Consider the following 19,763-nt stretch of genomic DNA (forward strand, 5'->3'; position numbering starts at 1 on the left):
GGGATCGATTCCCTGTGCCTGAAGGCCCACGGACTTCATCCCTACCTACAAAGTCATGAGTTACACTCTTCCCTTCCCAAGGATCACTATTTCCCATTCTATGATTCTAACACCAGGAGAATAATCTTTTGGAATAGTTCCGAAGTAGCCCATTCTTTTACGACATGTCTCTGCTTAGAAACGTTTCCAAAAGTGCCGGGGCTACTAAAGTTGACAATTGCAGGGGTTTGCTGCATACCAGACTAAGATGTGCACGGTGACATGTGTTAAATTGTGTCTAAAAAAAGAGCAAACAAGTTAGAAGTCACCTCAGACGCAGCAGGTGTTCATCTATGTGCTATCGCTTGTGTCTGTTACCCGAAGTCTTTTCATCTTTCATTGATCATTTCATTCACTTGAAGTTAGACTGAGCTAGGCCGCGGTGACAGAGGGGAGAAGGAGACAGACAGTCCCTATCACCATAGGGCAGAGAGTTTAGTAGCCTTCTGATAACACAGTTTCCTTGACACCTGTTCTCTCCAGACCACTTAGCCCAGGGCAAGCACATTAGTTTAAAGTAAACGGGGGAGGTATAGCTCAAGGGGTAGAGTTTGTGCTTAGCACGCAGGAGGTCCTGGGTTCAATCCCCAGTGCCTCAATTAAAATAAATAAGTAAACCTAATTACCCCCCCCAAAGCAAAAACAAACAAAAAATAAATCAAAAATGAAATAAAGGGACAGCATGCCTTTTCATTTGTTTATTTATCCATTCATTCCTTCATTTAACATTTGTAAATGCCCCCATTCACAGTCCTAGGGATACAAGAATAAACAAAACAGATTCCCTGCCACTGCAACTGTAGGAGTTGAAACAGCAAAGAATAAGTCAGACACTAAATCGGTAGTGTAGTTCCAACAATGATGAGTGACATTTAGAAAGAGGGTGAGGGGATGGTGGAGGCTTAGAAGAGGGTCAGGGACTGCTTCCGATTAGGTTTTCAAAGAAGGCACGTCTAGGAAGCTGTCAGCTGAACTGAGCTCCGCAGGTAAAGAAACGACCACTCCCCATTCCGAGGCGCCCCAAGTACAGAAGCTCTGAGCTGGAGATGAACATGTCAGGTTCAAGGGAGGGCAAGAAGGGAGGCCGACTGATGCCAAGTCACTGGGCGGCAGTGGCAGGAGTCCAGAGAGACAGTCAGGGCCAGGCCATGGGGACCCTTGAGCACCGTGGTCTGGGTTTTATCCCAAGTGCAACAGATTTTTGAGCCGGGGAGTGACTTGACCTAATTTACATTGTTAAAGGATCACTCAGCTTATGCATGGAGAAATGACCTTATGGTTGGCAAAGTGGAAGCACTGAGACCGTTGCTGGGTTCATGCAGTTAGGTGACAGAGGCTTGAGCTCAGGTGGTGGTGGCAGGGGTGAAAAGTGGTGACAAGTGGCTGGATTAAGAGTCTGTTCTAAAGGCAGAGCCCACACAGTTGCACAGCTAGCACACGCTGAGCTGGGCCTTAACCCCACCATCTGCTGAGAACAAAGCCCAGCCACCTCTCAATCTGCTTGTGTCTTCTTACTAATGAAGTCCAAGTAGGTTGAACTCATACATTTAAGCGATGACAGACCACACGATCCTCAAACACGGAGGACGCAGGCGCAACGGAGCCCCCCACAGTCAACATCTACAGCACCTCCTATTTCCTCTGTCACAACAAGAGGTTTTACCAGCAGCTCAAGCTCATTTGATTTTTTTTTTTTTTGGCTGTTGCATATTTATCAGGTCTTATTGTTAAAAATACTTCTAAAATAGGTATTTGTAAAACTCTGGCACAGAGAGCTTCCACATCCACTCATGTTGCAGAGGCACGGGTCTGGTTTCCTGCTTCAGCAAGTGTGACCTGCTGTGGGTAACTGACTCTCCTCCGACAGCTCAGATTTCCTGAGGGCCTGGGGTCCATCACTATGACTGTTAATTCTTCATTATGTGAAGTTGTCCATTTTGACGTGTGAAGGTATAAGCCACCGGGAAACCTTTGTAGTGAAACTCGAATACCTTCACTATCTTTTCAAACTTCCCAGATCTCTATTTTTATCCTAAAATCAGGGGCCAAATAGTTCCTGTTCAATCATTTAAGTGGATTCCAGGCCACTGAGACTTCAGAGGACATTTTTTTCTCTTCCTAACTTTAAGCAACTTGGTAACAATGGTTACTAAACAGTGTGGGTTGACTTCAGTGTAGTAAGTGACAGTTTTAAAGTCAGACAAAGAGGTGAATTTGGACCTAACTCAATCACTTAGCCCATAAATACGTAACTTTCGATGAGTTAACTTTCTGAGCCTGCTTCCTCATCTGCAAAGTGGAGCTAATAATAACTATACTTCAGGCATGTTACAAGCATGAAATGAGATGCCACATACAAAACTATGATTCCAAATCAAGTTAGTATGGGCTTTGGCACAGCATTATTTCTTAGAAGTAGTAATAATTATCTGGGTTTCCCATTTCAGTTCATGGAGAACTTCCCAAGTTTGAAGTTCTGAATTTCGAATGCCTTTGTTCTTCCCTTCCTCTGGTGTTAGTTTGCTAAGGCTGCCATACCAAAGTGTCAGAGATTGGGTGGCTTAAACAACAGAAATCTATTTTTTCACAGTTCCAGAGGCTGAAACTGGATCAGGGCCCACTTTAATGGCTTCATTTAACTTAACCACCTCTTTAAAAACCCTACCCCTAAATATAGTCACCTGCTGAGATCCTGGGGGGACCTCGAAACATGCATTTTGAGTGGACAAATCTGCCCATAACACACTCCCCCTCACATTCTCCCCTTCAAAAAAAAAAAAAAATATGAGACTAGCACTGAACCAGAGCAAGGGAAATGAGTCCTTTGCCTCATTTTTTAAAAAAAGAATTTGCTGTGTGACCTTGGGCAAATTATCTGCCCTTTCTGGCCCACATTTTCTTAATCATTAAAATGAGAGGCTTGGAATAATGGATCCCTTATTTCTCATCCTGCCCTTAACCAAGCAAAGCTAAGTTTTCCCCATGATTTCTCACATCAAAGAATCTGAGACCGAGTGTGCAATGAAGTAACCGAAATCAAAACAAAACACAGCATAACAAAATCATACCTTCTCTGTATGAATAAACCTAGGATGAATTTTCTAGACGCAGAGGCTTATGGTCAATTGCTTGAAAACTATTCAAGTTGTTTAAAGCCCTCTCTCTCTGTAAGGCCATAATTTAAACCAATTTATTTGGCTAATCCAGAAACCTCGCTATGAATTTATCAATATCCCCAAACAAAGTAATCTCATCAAGATTTGGGGCAGGGATTGGCTTGGAGGGAAAGAGGGTACAATTTCAAATAAAGGTCTCCTTGAAAGAATTAAGTGGGAAAAACTTTTTTTAAAAGAAACACGTATACACACAGAAAATGTAAAATTAAAACCAGCTCCCAAGCTTATAGGTTAAGTCATTAAGGACATGGGGAGGGTGGAGGGAGGAGCAGGCATACTTCCTCTCCAGCTGTGTAGCTTTCAGTCCTAAGACACTGTGCACCTCACAGATGGCAACAGCCTCAGCAAGACAGGGAGGCAGGCAAGGGTGGCGGGGAGAAAACAAAGGTGCTCACTTAAGAGCAGAAGAAAACAAAGAGCGAAAGCAGAATTTCCCAAGGAAAACAGCAAAACTGCTGGAGCTCGTGGAGTGATGACAAGAATACAGAAGTAAGATTAAAGACACTAGGACTCTAAGGTGAGGGTACAGCTTGGTGGTAGAGTGCCTGCCTAGTATGCACAAGGTCCTGGTTCAACCCCCAGTGCCTCCATTAAAATAAATAAACCCAATTACCACCCTCCCCCCCAAATAAATAAAAGTAACTTTTTAAAAAAGACACTAGGACTCAAATCAGAGTCCAAGACTCAAAAACTGAGCAGTTTTGGGGCAAGTTACTCAACTCCTCACCCTGGGGTAGCTAAATTTAATTTAATGTAATTTAACTTCAGTTAAAAAAAACCCAGCCAAACTGAAAACAAACCTACCATCTCATTTGTACTGTTAATATCATGAACAACCAAAAAATTCAAGCAAAATGGGATTTTTTTGAAGCACTGGGGTAATACGTAGGTATTTCAAATTATGTTCTGAAAGAAAATTTAAAGCGGGGAAAGATGTCATAATACATTATGGAGTATGAAACAGCAAATATGGGGGACCATTTTAATAAACAACATACACAGTAGTAAGAAAAAACTCTAGATAGATGTAGTCAAACTTTCCAATGCCTATCAGCTGAAAAAATTTCATGGGCGCTTATTTTTAATGTCCTTGTTTTGTTGGCTTTTTGGTAAATTTTTCTACACTCATCACTTTTTTTTTTTTTTTTTTTTGTAACTGGAAAATACATACACACAAGCATAAAAACATTCCATTCAAAAATGGCCAACCCAGCCTGAGGAATGACAAAGAACTACAGGCTGCTCCTTGGCCAAACCTTCTGAAAGGTGGGGTTTGCTGGACGAACGCAGACCAACCTGTCTACTGGCTGCTGACACCTGGAATGACCTGTGGGTTCCCGCAAAGGCAGAAAGAGGCTTCAGTGAAGATCTAGGTTAGTTCCTGGTTCAAACTGTCATGTAATTTTCCCTCTTTAAAAGAAGACACAAAGGTCTATATTAATTCTTTTAAATCATTTTCAGTAAGAGAAACGACAGATCTGTCTGCAAGTTAAGAAGTACCCAGGTAGCCCCCGAAACAGGCTGAGAATGAGGCCAGATGCGGAATTGGAAGGAGAGGAAGGGGGGCCTGAGAAGAAAGAAGTACAAGGGATGGATGGACTCCCTAGTACATCGACCCCACTCAGGTCCTGGACCACAGTTAACGCTCCTGGTTCTGCTCAAGTGCTGTTGTATTTCTCTCGGCCCGGAGAGCCTGTGCTGGGTTCTTAGAGACACACCTTATCTCTTCAAAGCTAATATTCTAGAAAGTTGTCAGCGAAAGGGAAGATGATGTACAAGCAAAAATACATGTGCATTCTGATCATCTTCTCGCTTGAAATTATCTCTGCAAAGTAAGTGTTAAATCAATGCATCCATCCATTCAACAAACATTTACAGAGAGCTTCGTGTGCCTGCCAAAGATGCCAAAGACACAGTGCTGGAGATCAGTGATAATGACAGAAAAAAAACCCCATCCCTACCTCATGGAGTGTCCGTGGCATTATTTGGCCTTTGAGGGGAGGTTATTCCCATTGGATGGGAGCCATTGCATTTCAGATATTGGCAAGAGCAAGTGACAAGAGCTTGGGGGCCATATGTAGACTCGGAGCTGCTCCCTGGTGCTTCGCGTGTTGGTCTGACCAGTCTAGACTCAGGGCAATTGTCGCCTTTGTGCCCTTCTCAATGGTAGCTTTATCCAGAAGAGACAATGTATGTGCCAGCAAATGAATCACAGTACCAGTTTAATAATACTCTTTTGAATTAATACTCAAGCTCTGCTAAGAAAAAGACCTATCAATCATCATTATCCTGCTGCTCCCTGGGACAGAGTCTACTCTCTGAATGAGTCTTAATCAAGTATACTCTCTGAATGAGAAAAAGCCTGGGATTTTAAGGGTGAAAAAACAACCAAAGACCGTTCTATCCAACACAGATGTGGGCCAGTCCCGCTGCGTTTAAGCCAACAACTACTGCCCTCATCCATGTCCTCACTGTGCTCTCTTCCGTCCCAGGGAGGGATTAGAACTCCTCTCTGTGGATCTGGAACCAAGTGTAGAGGGCTGACAATGATCTCAGGAGAAAACAGAAGGCAAAATAAAGGCTCACAGGGTCATTTGCACTGGCAGGGACTTGGGGATCATCCAGTTCAATGCCCTCATCTGATGCAGAATTGGAGAAGGATATTAAGGGTTTGCCCAGAGTCACACATAAATTAGAAGCAAGGGCAGGCCTGGACCACAATGTGCCGACACTCCATCCAGGGCTCTCTTCCTTTCCCTGCATCACAAAACAAGGGGGCGCCTTTGCTCTACTAGGCAGAGGAACCCCTCTCTTTAAAAATAAAATCTCACTTTATCCTCCATATCCTCCATAGCTCAGTGTCCAGCACTTCCATAGGAAAAAAGAAATAGACTAATTTAGCCAAGAGAAACGTGCCCTTGAATTCTGGATGTCCCCACAGGCTCCTGGACCATTCTAGAGTGGAGCTCCCCCATCTGGCTTAGAGTGCTGGGTGTGTCCTGGGTTTCTCTGCTTGGCTGAATGAGAACAGAGAGCCTGGCTCCTTCTACATCTGGGCAGAGGACAGGGATGGAGAGTGAGAAGGGGCTCCGGGCCAGATCCACACTTATGCAAGGCAAAAAAAACAGCATCTGAGCTTCCACCCTGCACTCACACATGCTCCTGGGTAAGAGCCAGGAGCCAGTTAGGACAGCTGGCAAGGCAAGGCACGAACCGCGATGTGGAGGACATGCACTCAGTTGTTCCACTGGTGATGGGACAGGTTTGGCCTGACTGTTCCCACCCCTTCCAGCCTATGAACACTGGCCCCATGTGTGAGGTGTGGCTAGCTGGAGGTGAGGGGGTGGGGACAGTCACCTGTTGATAAGGAATTACTGCTTTCCTACCTGTGTAATTAACTCACGTCTGGAGGGATCAATCCCAGGATCTTGCTTTTGCAGCTGTGTGATTTTGGTCAAGTTACTTAATCTCTCTGAACCTCTAGCCAGGATGCAAAATGACAGTTAGTCACTGTAGCTCTCGGAGTTGTTGTCAGTCAAATGAGAGAACCTATGTCATTTGTGCCAAGGCTCTCAATAAATGGTAGCAATAAATAATAGCTGCACTATGCTTAGTCCCATCTCTTTAAGCATGGGGTCCCCTATAATTTAGTGAACAGAAGAAATGTTCCTCAAGAGAACTGGATTCCACACACAGACTAGGGCCAAAGAAGAGGCAAAGCTGAGGAGCTCATCCTATTTCATCACATTTTTTAGTCTATTTCATATATTGAAATAGATACATACTGAATTTGATGAAAAGGATTTCACAGCAGAAGAGTCTGAAAACAGAGGAGCCTATTTCTCTGGGTTGCCCAGGGTCTTTCTCACTGGTTTCCTTCTGGCTGCAGAAAATGGGGGGTAAAAAGAGGACTGACTTGAAGAGAGAGTGGCCAGGGGGCAGTCCAGTCCTCCCATTAGCATCCATCCCGGGAGGTGATGGCATATTCACATTTCCAGTCCCCTTGAGATTAGAAGCATTGATTTAGTCAAAGAGAAGCGCACTCATCTACTTACTGTTGTAAACATTTTGTAAATTTTCAAATGTAATAAGCAGATATCAGTATTTCTACAAAATATGTCAATGGGTAAAGAACAGAGAGCCCTTTAGGATCCAAAGAGTTTTTTGGTTCTTTTTCAAGTTTAATTTTATTTTTTTCCAACTGAGCAGAAAGGACAGAGAAAAAGCCATTCAACAGGGAGTTGTGAAAAAATTGCCAGAAAGGGTATCCAAAACCCACATCAGTCTAGGCCAGAAGCTGAACAGGACTGAAAGCAATATAGTTGAACTAAATAAGGAAATTGTCCTTTATTTAGGTTGGAAGAGTCTCTGTATCAAAGTCCAAAGGTAGTCTATGGCCTCTGTGGGCCCGTCAGACATGAATGACAGGCATGATTCTGAGCAACACAGTAACATAACTAAAGCAGGAAACAAAGAAGGGTTTTTAATGTAACACTGTGTTCATTTTTGTTGGCTTTTAAAATATGCATTAAAAAATTGATTCCCAAGTAGTCTCTTTCTACTCCAGACCTTCATCAAGTCCTCCTTTATTCATTTCCACACTCCAAAGTAGCGAAGATTTTATAAATAAATCACTGTTTCCTATCTTGAATACATCTGGAGTTCAGAGACCACTGTCCGCAGTCCTACCTCATTTGAGCCTTTCAGTAGCCCGGTGAGATAAGGAGGGAGAATTTTTATTTATAAACTGACAATTCTATTACATCGACTTGAATTCTCTCAGGAAATCTATTTCTCCGGAATTCCCTCACGTGCCCAGCTGGCTCCGTCTTAGCTACTGCTAGTCAGAGTTCTTTCTCCACTTGAGGCAGTTTGCTAGTGTTTGAGAAAGGGGAATCACCTGGCTGGGAATCACCACATCCCTGTTCAAAATATAATGAATGAACACCCCAGGCAGGGCTTGAGCTGAGATTTTCCATGATCAGGTATCTAAGATGCTTCCCATTCCTTTGATATTTTTTCCTTTGTCTTTTCTCTGAAATTTCCCTTCCACGATGCCTTACATGGAGAGAGGGGGCTTTGGGTGACATCTCTTCTTTTGGTCTCCCCAGCTCTAGTCCTCCATCTCCTAATATTTGTCCCCAGTCCATAGTGACGCCTATTGAAGCAAAAGGAAGGCACAGATCCAGGGATGGAGTTGCACTCATCCCTTCCCCAGGACCTAGTCTAGTTCAAGGCCCTGTGCTCAACTGCGCAGAGATCTGAGTGTTCTTCCAGTTCATGTGGCTCCTGCATGTCCCCTCTCCAATAAAAAATTCCCAGGGCATCCACAAAGCCCACAATCACATCCTTCAAATGAGATCACAGCATCCTGACTATGTCCCCTGGACCCAACTCTCCAGGTTATGTTCCAGACCGAGGATGTATCTTCCAGCAATTCTCAAACATCACACACATACACCACAACCTCCAATGCAGCAAAAATGCATTAGCTGCAAGACAGTATTTACAGCAATCCAGTCAGTATTTGCAAAAAGTCAGTTCTCCATGATTTGTCTCCTAGAGGGAATTCTGGAGGTCTTTATCCACACCTTTCAAACTCTCCACTGCAGGTGCCTCTGGGAGGCAGCTGAGGCTGTGAAGGCAGACAAGACATGGGTGTGATTTGCAGCTCTGCCCGAGATTCTCGCTGTGTAACTCTGGCTAACTGACTTCAACTGTCTCTGTCTCAATGTCCTTAACTCTAAAGTAGGTTTTTGCAGAGACCCTCATAAAAGAATACATGCCCAGCACTAGAACCTGAGTGTGAGATCTCTACCCTCCCTTGCAGGTCTAAGTTGTAGCTTACTTCAGATGAAAACAATGAGGGTAACTACCCAAACTTCCCACCTGCAGAGCTGGGATGATGAACTACCATCCCCCAAATTGTTGCTTAGTTTATTCAGCATAAAAAGTAAGGCAGACCATGTTATGGAATCTCTTGGCCCGGAGATCTGGAAACAATGAATGATTCCAACAGAAACCCAAAGAGAGAAGGATTTCCTGAGGCTAGATCAGACCAAACCATCCACATATCAAATCCCTGATGCCCACAAAAGTCCAGTCTCAAAGAATCACTGACTCCTGAGGTCTGTGCACCACTTGGGGGGTGGGGGGATGCCGGAGATGATTTTAGAAGGTGTAAAGATGAACAATTTCATTTTACCATTAATGTCTTTAAATTGATGTATGCTAGAGTAAAGCTATCCTCCACAATCAAACCATGATTTCTTCAATAATATTACCTAGAATGAAATAAAAGTTTAAATTATCAGGGAGGCAGTCAAAAGATATTACGCACAGTTGACCATCATTCAAACAACAAAAAACAAAAAGAAAAAGTGGCAGGAAGAACAAGTTTCACAGGTCCTACAAAAAATAGAGACAGTGTGAGTCTTTCCTCTAAACCATTTGCCCGGCTAACATCACGATGGTAGGAGCAGAGCCACCAAGAGGGGGGTGGCAATGAGGGACGTGCGTTTGGATTTCAGTCAGGTGCGTGGATTTGAGTCTTGCTTCTGACAATAATTATATCTCTGACCCCAGGCAGAGAAAAACAAAATCTATACAATTGGGATAACTATAGTGCCTCTCAGATAGTGTTGATCTGAGGATTAAATGAGACAACGCTTGTAAGGCACATAGCACAATACCCGACACAAAATAAAACACTCAGCAGGTGTGAGCTGTTCTCTTTAGGAACAATTTTTCATTCCTTTATTGATTTAACATCCTCATTAGGCATCTATGTACCAGGCACTGTGCTGGACAGAGGAGACAGAGGAGGGTGACCACACCAGGTCCCTGCTCTGATTGGCTGGACCACCCCAGCTGCCGTCTCTTGACATTTAGAAGCATAAGCTGGTGCTGGGCTCGGACAGGCAGCTCATATAGGTAAATGACCTGAGAAGCAACAATGAGATCTGAGACTTGAACTAATCCCAGGGAAAGCCCCAGCCAATTCTACCAGCAACAGAGAAATACTCCCTTCCAGGAAACCAAGAAACATGGGGTATGAGGGGGTAGGAGGGGGTAGTAGGAAGGTTTCACTCTCAGGAGAGCAGCAAAAAGAGGTGGAAGGAAAAGCAAAAAAAGACAGCAAACAAACAAAATCCTACTGTGTCCCCCAAATTGTGGGAGAGGACGGTGCCTGCAAAGGCAAAGGTATTCAGCAAGAAAGACTGCCCCCATCAGTCCTCAGATTACAGTGACATTTTAGCTACTGGGTGGGGCAGCCTTCACAGAAAAGAATATAGAGAAGAAACAACTCCAATTCTATAATCTTACCATTTTTAACAAGGCACTAGAATTGACAGTAGGGGATATATGTTATATTTAAATCATTAACCATATTTTCTATATATGGAGATCTGTGTCCACATTTTTGTTTTTACCTATATCGAGGAAAGGTATCTCACCCCTTGTAATCTGTAGATAACCGTAATCATCTATAGACATGCAAATGTTCAAAAATTACGATAGTTTGTTCTAAACTAGAATCCTTGTTCATGGAAATACAAACACAAAGCGTGAGAAAAATCTACAAATGGATTCCTTGCCCCCAAAGACCAACACCCGCCTCCTACCGTACCCCTCTGCCTCCACTATCCCACATCCCTCTCAACAATGAATGCAAGGCAGGCTGGCTTGAAGAAATTCACAGCCACTATCCATTTCCATCACAGCTGCAGGAGACACAGCCTCCCTCAAGGCAGAGGCTGCTATGCAGCACCACGCCCCACACACAGAGAAAGGATGGAAGCCACACTGAAAATGAAGGACGCACCCCAGGGAAGAGCATCCAGGCAGGAACAAAAGGGAACCCCCTGCAAACCTGGCCCTGGGATTAGGGCACAGCCACATTTACTGGGGCTTCTGAGACAGTTACCATAAAGGCTAAATTTCTGTATCTTTCCTTAAAGGTGGCTTAAGTGATACCTAGAAGAATGGGTGTGGCCCTCAATACTGTATCAGAGGCTGAATCCATAAGAAAAACCATTGTAGTCTCCAGAACGGGAAGAGAAAAATAATCTATTCTCTGCTTATCCCAAACAGAACTGGCAAATGTACACTGGATGTAAAGCAAACACATATATGCAGCATACCTTCCACAAGAAACAGCATGAGAGCTGAGGTTCATCCCTCCTCAGTTAGGGAAATAAGTACAAAAGCTGAGGTTTGTCCCAATCAGCCTTAAAAAAAAAAAAAAAAGATACCATCCACAGCTCTTTGCAAAGACAACTGGCACTAAGAAAATACTGTGAATTATAAAAGACCCACTATGTCTTCATAATAATGTAAAGTCAACGATATCAGGTAGTGATAAAGGAGGATAGGTTTAAACCCAATGCCTCTACCTGGCAAAAGGATCCCTACTCATTCCAATTCTATTCCCCTGGGGAGTGTTCTTTCCCTGGGACCAGGTGGGCTGCAGGTGGGGTGGGGCACATTTGTGTCAGGAGAAGCTCAGGTGCATGAAAAAGGCAAGATGCTGCAGTAAAAATTAACCAATTGACACAATAAAGTGCACTAGAGGCAAGAATTGCTTCCTCCTGCCTACAGAGGAGAAGGTCCTGCAGAGCAACTGCAAATGTACACAGGTTGTTTCAAGCCTAACAGAACAAGTGCCAACAGACTCACACCCACAGCAAAACCTAGTGGATTCGGGCAAATGGACTACAGTTGCAGGTACAGCGCTGCTCTAGGGCAGCTGCGGAGCCTCCCAGGGGCCAGCTGATCACTTTCTTTGTTCGTCTTGCAAAGATGGAGTAGCCACCCATTCCCCCACTACACACACACACCATTCACTACAAAGCACAACAGCACTGCTTCGTGCTCAGCCAACAAATGTCAGTGGTTTTGTTGTGTTGCTTTGCCCTTTAAAAAAAAAAAAAAAAAAAAAAAGCCCATTTCAGCCTGTCGTCTGTCCATTCGGGGCATCATTTCAGCACATCCGGGAGGAATCCCGGACCCGGGCGCAGTATTTTGCCACGAGAGCTGCTTGCTGGATGCCCGCGAAGATGCGGCTTCTGTACCTGATAATGGCTTGTCCCCTCTCCGCCCCGCCCTAGGCGCCCGCTCAGCGCATCTGACACCCGCAGGGGGCTCGGTTTTGCACACAATGGCAGTTGGACACGGCATGCACACAGCGTGCGCCGGGCACGGCCACGAAAATCTGCTCTAAAAACCCAGGCTTTTCTTGGGATGAGGGGGAGAAATGACAACAGAAATGTGAAACGCATGGAGAGCAAAAAAAGTTGGTCATTCTCACTACAGCCACGTTAGCTGCCCAGTCCCGAGTATGACGCACAGAAATATGAACTGGGGTAAATGCAAGCAAGAGGGGATCAAGGTGAGGACGGATGGTCCTGGCACCCATCACCCTCGTGGCGCCGGGACAGATCCACGGGACTGGAGCTCGCAGAGGGGCGCGGTCGGGCTACCAAGTACCCCTAGGAAAAGGTGTCACCTCTGTATACCCTGCCAGGCAAAAAGGAATCTTCTACAAAAAGCACACCTCGCCTGGGGCAGCACACACGCACACCCCAGGTGGCGCGGGGGTCCAGGGAGGGCCAAGAGCCCTGTGTTATTTGTGAACTACGGGGAGGTGGAAAAGGAAGATAAATAATCCAAAGTTCTCCGCGCCACTGTTTGGGTTTCCTCTTTGTTTTGTTTTCCCCAAACGCCAGGGTCGATCGGTCTGGGTGGCGCCCCGCCGCGCCGGCTGGACTGACCGCCGCTCTCCACCCCCCTGGACCCGGGGTCCTCGTCCATCTCCGGGGACCCGCCTGGGGAAGCGGGCGGGATCCAAGCCGCCCCCGCCCGCGGCACAGCCCGCAGCAAGCAAGCTATCGAGACCCAGAGGCAGCGACGCCCGACTCACCGTGATCCGCGGGATGTTCTTCTTGCCTTGGTAGGACATGGTGGCGGCGGTGGCTGCAGCAGCTGCCTCCCTCCCTCCTTCTTCTGCTCCCTCTCGCCCGCGCCTTCCTCAGCGCACAGCGCCCCGAGATCAGGTGGAGCGAATGGTGCGCTGGCCGCGACCGCCGCCTCCTCTCGCCTCCGCCCCCCTCCCGGGCTCCGGCGGCGGCTGCCAGAGACAATAGTAAATCTCCCTGGTCCCCCTTTCACCCCCGACCCCCCCGTCGCACACACCCTCCTCCACTCGCGTTCACGCCCGAGCTTTTTTTTTCTCTTGCGCTGCCAGCTGGGACCCCGTAAGACAAGAATGGCTGATCCGCGACTCCTCCCTCTTCTCTCTTATCCCTATTGATTTTCCTCTTTGCATCTGCCTCACCCACTTTTTTTTCCTTTTTTTTTTTTTTTTTTTTTTTGATGACTTGCGAGTGCGGCGGAGCCAGGTCGTTCCACCGCCACCAGGGGGCGCGAGGGACTGTTCGGGGCGGGGATGCTGCAGTCCCCGGTGTCCGGAGAGAAGCACCAGCGTCGCCCTCCTGGCCCCGGGGGCCAAGCCCAGGAAAGCGCCCACGCCTCCGAGAAGCCCTAGGTCGGATTTGCCACCTTCCCTCCCCTGATTTCGGGAAGGAGTCCGCTCCGGATTTCCCTCCCGGAACCCGCTCTCCTGGGCCACCGCGCGGGCTGGATGCGGCGGCCGCCGCCTTTGTTAAGAGGAGCCTGGGCGCCGCCTCGGCTGGTCGCTGGGTGTATAAACAGCCGGCGCGATCCCTCAGAAAGCCGAGGACGGGTCAGACTTTGGGCAGCCTGGCCGGCCGCTGCGAGCCTGAGACCATGAAAATGCGGATCAGAAAACGTGAAACAACCCACTCACTCTCGGAGGACTGCGAGGGGGCACGGTGTCCGCTAATATCAACCGTTCTCTGTACTGTAAAAATAATTCTCAAAATAATGTGTTTTAAAGGAACTTCACTGCCTGGCTCTCAGAATCGAAGAACGAGCGGTAACACTGCTCGGTAAGTAAAGAGTAGAAAACACCTGTAGTGAAAAAGCAAAAGCCCTGGCCGGCTACTGCGCAGCCGTCGATGTTGTGAGTGGTCCGATGTGCGCTGTTCACAGCCCCCAGTCTACTTCAGGTAGGGCTGATAGACAAAGGTCAGTATGCTATTAGGAGCAAAAAACGTGACCTTTCGGCGCTGGAACATACTAGCTTTTTGCTACCAGCTTCAATTAAACGGCCAAGAGTCACTGTGGCTGGGGGCTGAGGGATGTCGGATAGGGGACCTTCCTCAACTCTCCTGGAAAAAAAAAAAACCCCAAATACACCAATTGAATAACAACAATGACAACGAAAATGGCTTGCCATGCAAAATTATACAAACCTCTCAGGACAAGTCTCCAGTGACCACACCACCCCCTGTGGAGCGAATCCTCCCCTAAGATAAATTCTGTAGATGTCACTGAGCATGACTAGGTCTGTGCTAGAGATCTTGAATTCACGTTTCTGTAAGGCAGGCCACTAATCACACTTCAGGACATCTTTTCATTAACTTGAAGGCTTCCTTTGCAATAGAGAAGCTATATAAAGCAGCCACAGAAAGAGGGTTCAGAACACTCCAGCTTGGGCATTCCTTAAACCTGAAATGAACCAGCCTGGTCACATAAGCAAAGGGCAGGCTAGGCCCTCCTAAACACTCCTGCTCGAGTGAGTTAATCCAAGCAGCCGGTTATTCATGGGTAACTGGACTGAAATGCAGTCTTCACAGAAAAAGCACACAGCATTCTCCACTTCATTTCTGTGATACTGTCGCTTGGAGGATGAATGCCAAGCAGAGGTCACCTCCCTGTACGTTAGCAAAAAGCACAGGGGGAAAAAAGACTAAATCAAAGGCACGCCCTAAGCATTTCGCTTTGTTCTTAAAAGCATAAGTGCTTTAAGAGCACTGGCCAAGAGTTGTGAAATTACAAAGCATTCTAGGGACTGGCATGCAAATGAGCAGGATTATATTTAGAATTGAGTAAAAAGAGAATTAACTACATACTATGCAACACTGCAGAGGTCTCTCTGAATCCTTCCCATAGATTTTACTTCCCCAAACTTGTTTGAAGGAATCTTACAAGTTCTCCTTAAGAAAAGCAAAAATATGTAGGGGACATTTACATCCTAAAGAAATACTACTGCCTTCTTTTTTTGCATTTCATGGGTTTGTCCTTTGGTTTTTGTCTTTCTTGCATCCTAATGATCTCCTCTATTCCTGTCATTATAATCCAGAACACTGCCTACTAAATAGATTTATACCACATTTTTGATCACTTGATGATTTTGTGTGTCTATTGTTTCAAATTACAAGACTTGGTTAATCTCTTTGAGGTCAGTTTTGCATGCAAGAAGCCATGCAGAATAGGACTTGTGATGTGTTTCTCTGGATCAGACTGCTGAGAAGCCCTGCACAGGAATGCATAATAACCAGCTAATCGGTTCAAGCTGTTGCCATCAGCAGAAATGTCCAGCAAACACCATTCTCCCCTCTTTCATCCCCTTCAATTATCTTTCTCTTTCTTAAATCAAAATCAAGTGTCTAAGAAGAGTCTGAAGGAAAAAAGCCTTCCTTGGCTGTGCCTTTCTTATTCAAGGAATAAGAAGAAAGGCAGCGTTCGACACAGGATGCCTCTGTGTCTGGCCAAGAGAGTGAGGAGTGAAACCAGCATGGCTGTTTTCCACAGTAGAATGACTCTGAATGGTTTTCCTTGGATACACGGCAGTACTTGGCTTTGGGTATCTCAGGAAACTATGAGAGAGGGACAGGGAGACACAGAGAGATTTAATTTATGGTCCCAAAGAAAATTAATTTTGGCTACCAAATCTACCACATCCATAGACCTCCACACCTTGGTCAAGGCTACTGTATTCTAGTTGCTCAGGCCACAGGTTTGGCAGCATCCAAACCTGGCCTTACCTCCTTCAATCTAATCCAGTTTGCACTCCATATCCCTTCTGTCAGGAACTACTACTGGTTCTGTCTTTTAAATACAACCACACTGTGACCCCTTGTCTTCATCTGCAAAGCTTCTCTCTGTGTCTAGACACCAACCGCTACTCCCCGGACCACTGCAGTAGCCTCCTAATCGGGCTCTCTTCTTTGCCATCAGTCATTCGTTCATTCATTCATTCTCACAATATTCACACGGTATTTAGCCTGTGTGTACTTCTTATTTTTCTAAGTACTAGTGCTACAGAGGTGAACAATAATAACAACAATAATAATATCCCAGATCTTAAGGAGTTTCCTTTATACACTTATTCAGAAGAGTACCATCTCGGGGAAAGTGTATAGCTCAGTAGGAGAGCACATGCCTAGCATGCATGAGGTCCTGGGTTCAATCCCCAGTGCCTCCACTGAACAAACAAATAAACATAATCCCCCCAAAACAAACAAAAAACAGAAGAGCACCATCTATCACTTGTTAGGCCCCCTTCTTTGTTTTATTTATCTTCATAGTCCTTTTCACCACGTGGCACATTAATTTATTACTATTATCCTCCTCATCACTAGAATCTAAGCTCCTTGAGGGCAGGGAATGTGTCTGTTTTATCTACTCCCATGTCCTGAGTGTGTGAAACAGGGTTTTGCCCATAGGAGTTGGTCAATAATTATTAGGTGAGTGAATGGAAGAGCATTTTAAACTGTCTGAAGAAAGAGTAAATAGAGGGAATAAGAACTTTCCTGTAATTAAAGGGCATGTGATTAGAATCCAGAATCAAGAATATCTAACTCATCTATAAAACAGAAACAGACTCGCAGACATAGTAAACAATCTTATGGTTACTGGGGGAAAGGGGGTGGGAAGGGATAAATTTGGGGGTTCAAGATTTGCAAATATTAACTACTATATAAAAAATATATTAAAAAATTTCTTCTGTATAGCACAGGAAACTATATTCAGTATCTTCTAATAACCTTAATGAAAGAGAATATGAAAACAAATATATGTATGTACATGCATGACTGGGACATTATGCTGTACACCAGAAATTGACATATTGTAACTGACTGTACTTCAATTAAAAATAAATAAATAATCATTATCATTATTTTTTTTAAAAAATCTATATTTGATTCTCTAAGGCTTCTTAGAGTTTCGTGATTCTAGGTTTCAGAGCAAGTGAATTCAAGATGGTGAGGAATCACTTTACTAATATGATCCAGTCACAATTCCAAGGCAACAAATGGACTCAAGAATGGCTCAGGAGAATAGATTTGGTACCTGAGCAGTGATTAGAGAGCTGTGACTTTGAAAGGAGCTGCCGTCCAAGCGTAAGAGAAGATAAGAGCCTTGTTAAAGAATTTCTTTAAAAAAAAAAAAAAAGATAATTATGTTCAGAAGAAAAACTGTGGACTAGAACCCAGAACGGTGTTCTGTTTAAAGATGTGGACCTTGGAGTAGAGGGACCTCAGTCCACATTCCCATTATCCATTTCCTACTTCCATGAACTTCAGCAGATTATTTCAGCTTTCTGAGCCTTGGTTATTTCATCTCTAAAATGAACATCTTACTACCTACCTTACAGTGTTTTTGTGATGATTTATTAATTCATTCAACTCATATTTATTGAGTGCCTATTATGGGTATCTAGGCACTAGGGATACAAATATTTGAATAAAACAGATGAAACCCCTGCCCTTTTGAAGCTTTCATTCTAAGGAAGGCAGAAATCAAGAGTGAAAAATTAAAGTATATAATGGCAAGTGCACTGGGGATAAATAAAGCAGGGATGGGGCAGTGAAAGTCAGAGTCCTTCCAGTGTCTTGAGGAATGGGCTGGAATTTTCCATATCGGGGTCACAGAAGGCCAGGTGAGATGGTGGTCACTGGGACCAAACGGTAACCATGGAAGCAGTAAGAAATGGTCAGATGTTGTCTATCATTCAAGGTAAAGCCAACAATCTTTGCTGATGGATTTGACTGGGCTATCAGAAAAAAGAGGAATCAGAGATTACACTAAGCAACTCAATAGACGAAGGTGAGATAAGGAAAACTGTGGGAGAAATGGAATTTGGGGGGGAAGTCAGGAATATGTTTGTGGACATTTCCTATTAAACATCCAAGTGAAGTGCTGCACAAGGAGGTAGATATGCAAGGTTAGGCAGCTAAGGGGGGAGCTGGCCAGAGACACAAATTTGGAGGTTGTCAGCCTGCTGGTATGGTTTAAAGTAGCCATGCTGGTTGACTGACCAAGGAAGTGAGTGGAGATGGAGCTGCGAGGTGACTCTCAGTATCCTGAGGGGAAAGAAGCCACCGGACAAAGCCGCAGAGACAGTGGTCAGTGAGAGTGTGGGGACCCTATGAAAGCATAGTGTTGTGAAGGGCAAGAAATGGAATGATTTCCAGGAAGAGAAAGGGTTCACTTTGTTACATGCTGTTCAAAGGTTCAGGACGGTGGGAACTGAGAATTCATCAGGGCATGAAATCACTGAGGACCTTGAACAGAGCACCTATAAAATGACTATCTTCATGCCCACCGCACAGTGGCTGTTTTTTTCTGAACAAGTATTAAATTATTCCAGTAATATTTCCTGAGTAGCTACTAAATGGGTATGAGCACTAGAGCCGTCTTAATGAAGCTGTGGGGGGTGAAATCTGATTGGAGTGTTTCCAAGAGAAAATCGTAGTGGAATTTGGAAACACCTAGTACAGCAACTCTTTCAGGGGATTTTATGGTAGACAGGGAAGGGGATACACAGCAAGAACTAGCAGAGAAAGTGGAATCTATGAGAGAAATGGCATGGTTTATGACAACGGGCTGATTCAGTAAGAAGAGGAAACTTCACGCTGCAGGAGAGAAATGGGACAATTGGGGTATGGTTCTTGAACAGACAACACAGGTGACACCTAGTGTTCAAACAGAGGGCTTGCCCTTAGCAAGGAGCAAGGACCGTTCCTCCCCAAGGAACTCAGGGGAAGAGTATGTTGGCACGGAGACTGGGAAATTTCATGGAGGAAGTTTACCAAAGCTCTCTTCTGACTATGTCTGTTTTCTCTGCCATTAGCTACGACAGTGTGGGAGAGAAGGTGTCAGAAGTTAGAGGAGGGAGGAGTTGGTATGAAATCATTTTTTAAGAGAGCAAAGAGACTAGAGAAATACGGTGTGATTACCTGGCAACCCCAAAGATTCCCTGTAGGTCGTGGTCATGAATTTAAAGAGCGTCCCGTAAGCCTGGCTGTGGCTGTTCTTCTACGCATACATGCAGCAGGGAGGAGGCAGCGTGTGGAATTTAACAAGGGTTTCGCTAGGTGAGTGCTGAGAAGGGAGAAAGAAACCCAAGGGAGTTGAGGCTAAAGCATGGGATCTAAGCTGACTAAGAGAGAAGGGAGGGCAGAGACGTATAGGGGAGGAAAGGATAGTGAATATATGGAAGATTAAGTAAGATTATTCATATAAAGCTCTTAGCACAAAGTTAACTAGATGGCAGCTATTCCTACCATTATTTTTAATGTTCTGATAATTATTTGCTGAACTCGTGTGTGTCAGGGACCATGTCTTATTCATCTCAGTCGTCTCCAGCTCTTTCATGAGGCTTGGAATAGAGTAGCA

The 19,763-nt window shown here is 45.0% G+C and overlaps 1 protein-coding gene across 2 annotated transcripts in view; it reads right to left on the reverse strand.

The window, feature by feature from the left end:
• Positions 1-19,763, reverse strand: part of DPYSL3 (dihydropyrimidinase like 3) — a 106,940-nt gene that overhangs the window by 47,422 nt on the left and 39,755 nt on the right. The window contains exon 1 of one of the 2 annotated variants that reach the window (XM_006191586.3): positions 13,138-13,378. The exons of the other annotated variant lie outside the window; for it this stretch is intronic. Coding sequence (XP_006191648.1) covers positions 13,138-13,176 — 39 coding nt within the window. The 5' untranslated portion in view covers positions 13,177-13,378. Of the gene's footprint in view, positions 1-13,137; positions 13,379-19,763 lie in introns of those variants that run through there. 2 annotated transcript variants of the gene reach the window in all.

The sequence above is a fragment of the Camelus ferus genome, chromosome 3 (assembly GCF_009834535.1).
Source record: "Camelus ferus isolate YT-003-E chromosome 3, BCGSAC_Cfer_1.0, whole genome shotgun sequence".
NCBI classification, from domain to species: domain Eukaryota; kingdom Metazoa; phylum Chordata; class Mammalia; order Artiodactyla; family Camelidae; genus Camelus; species Camelus ferus.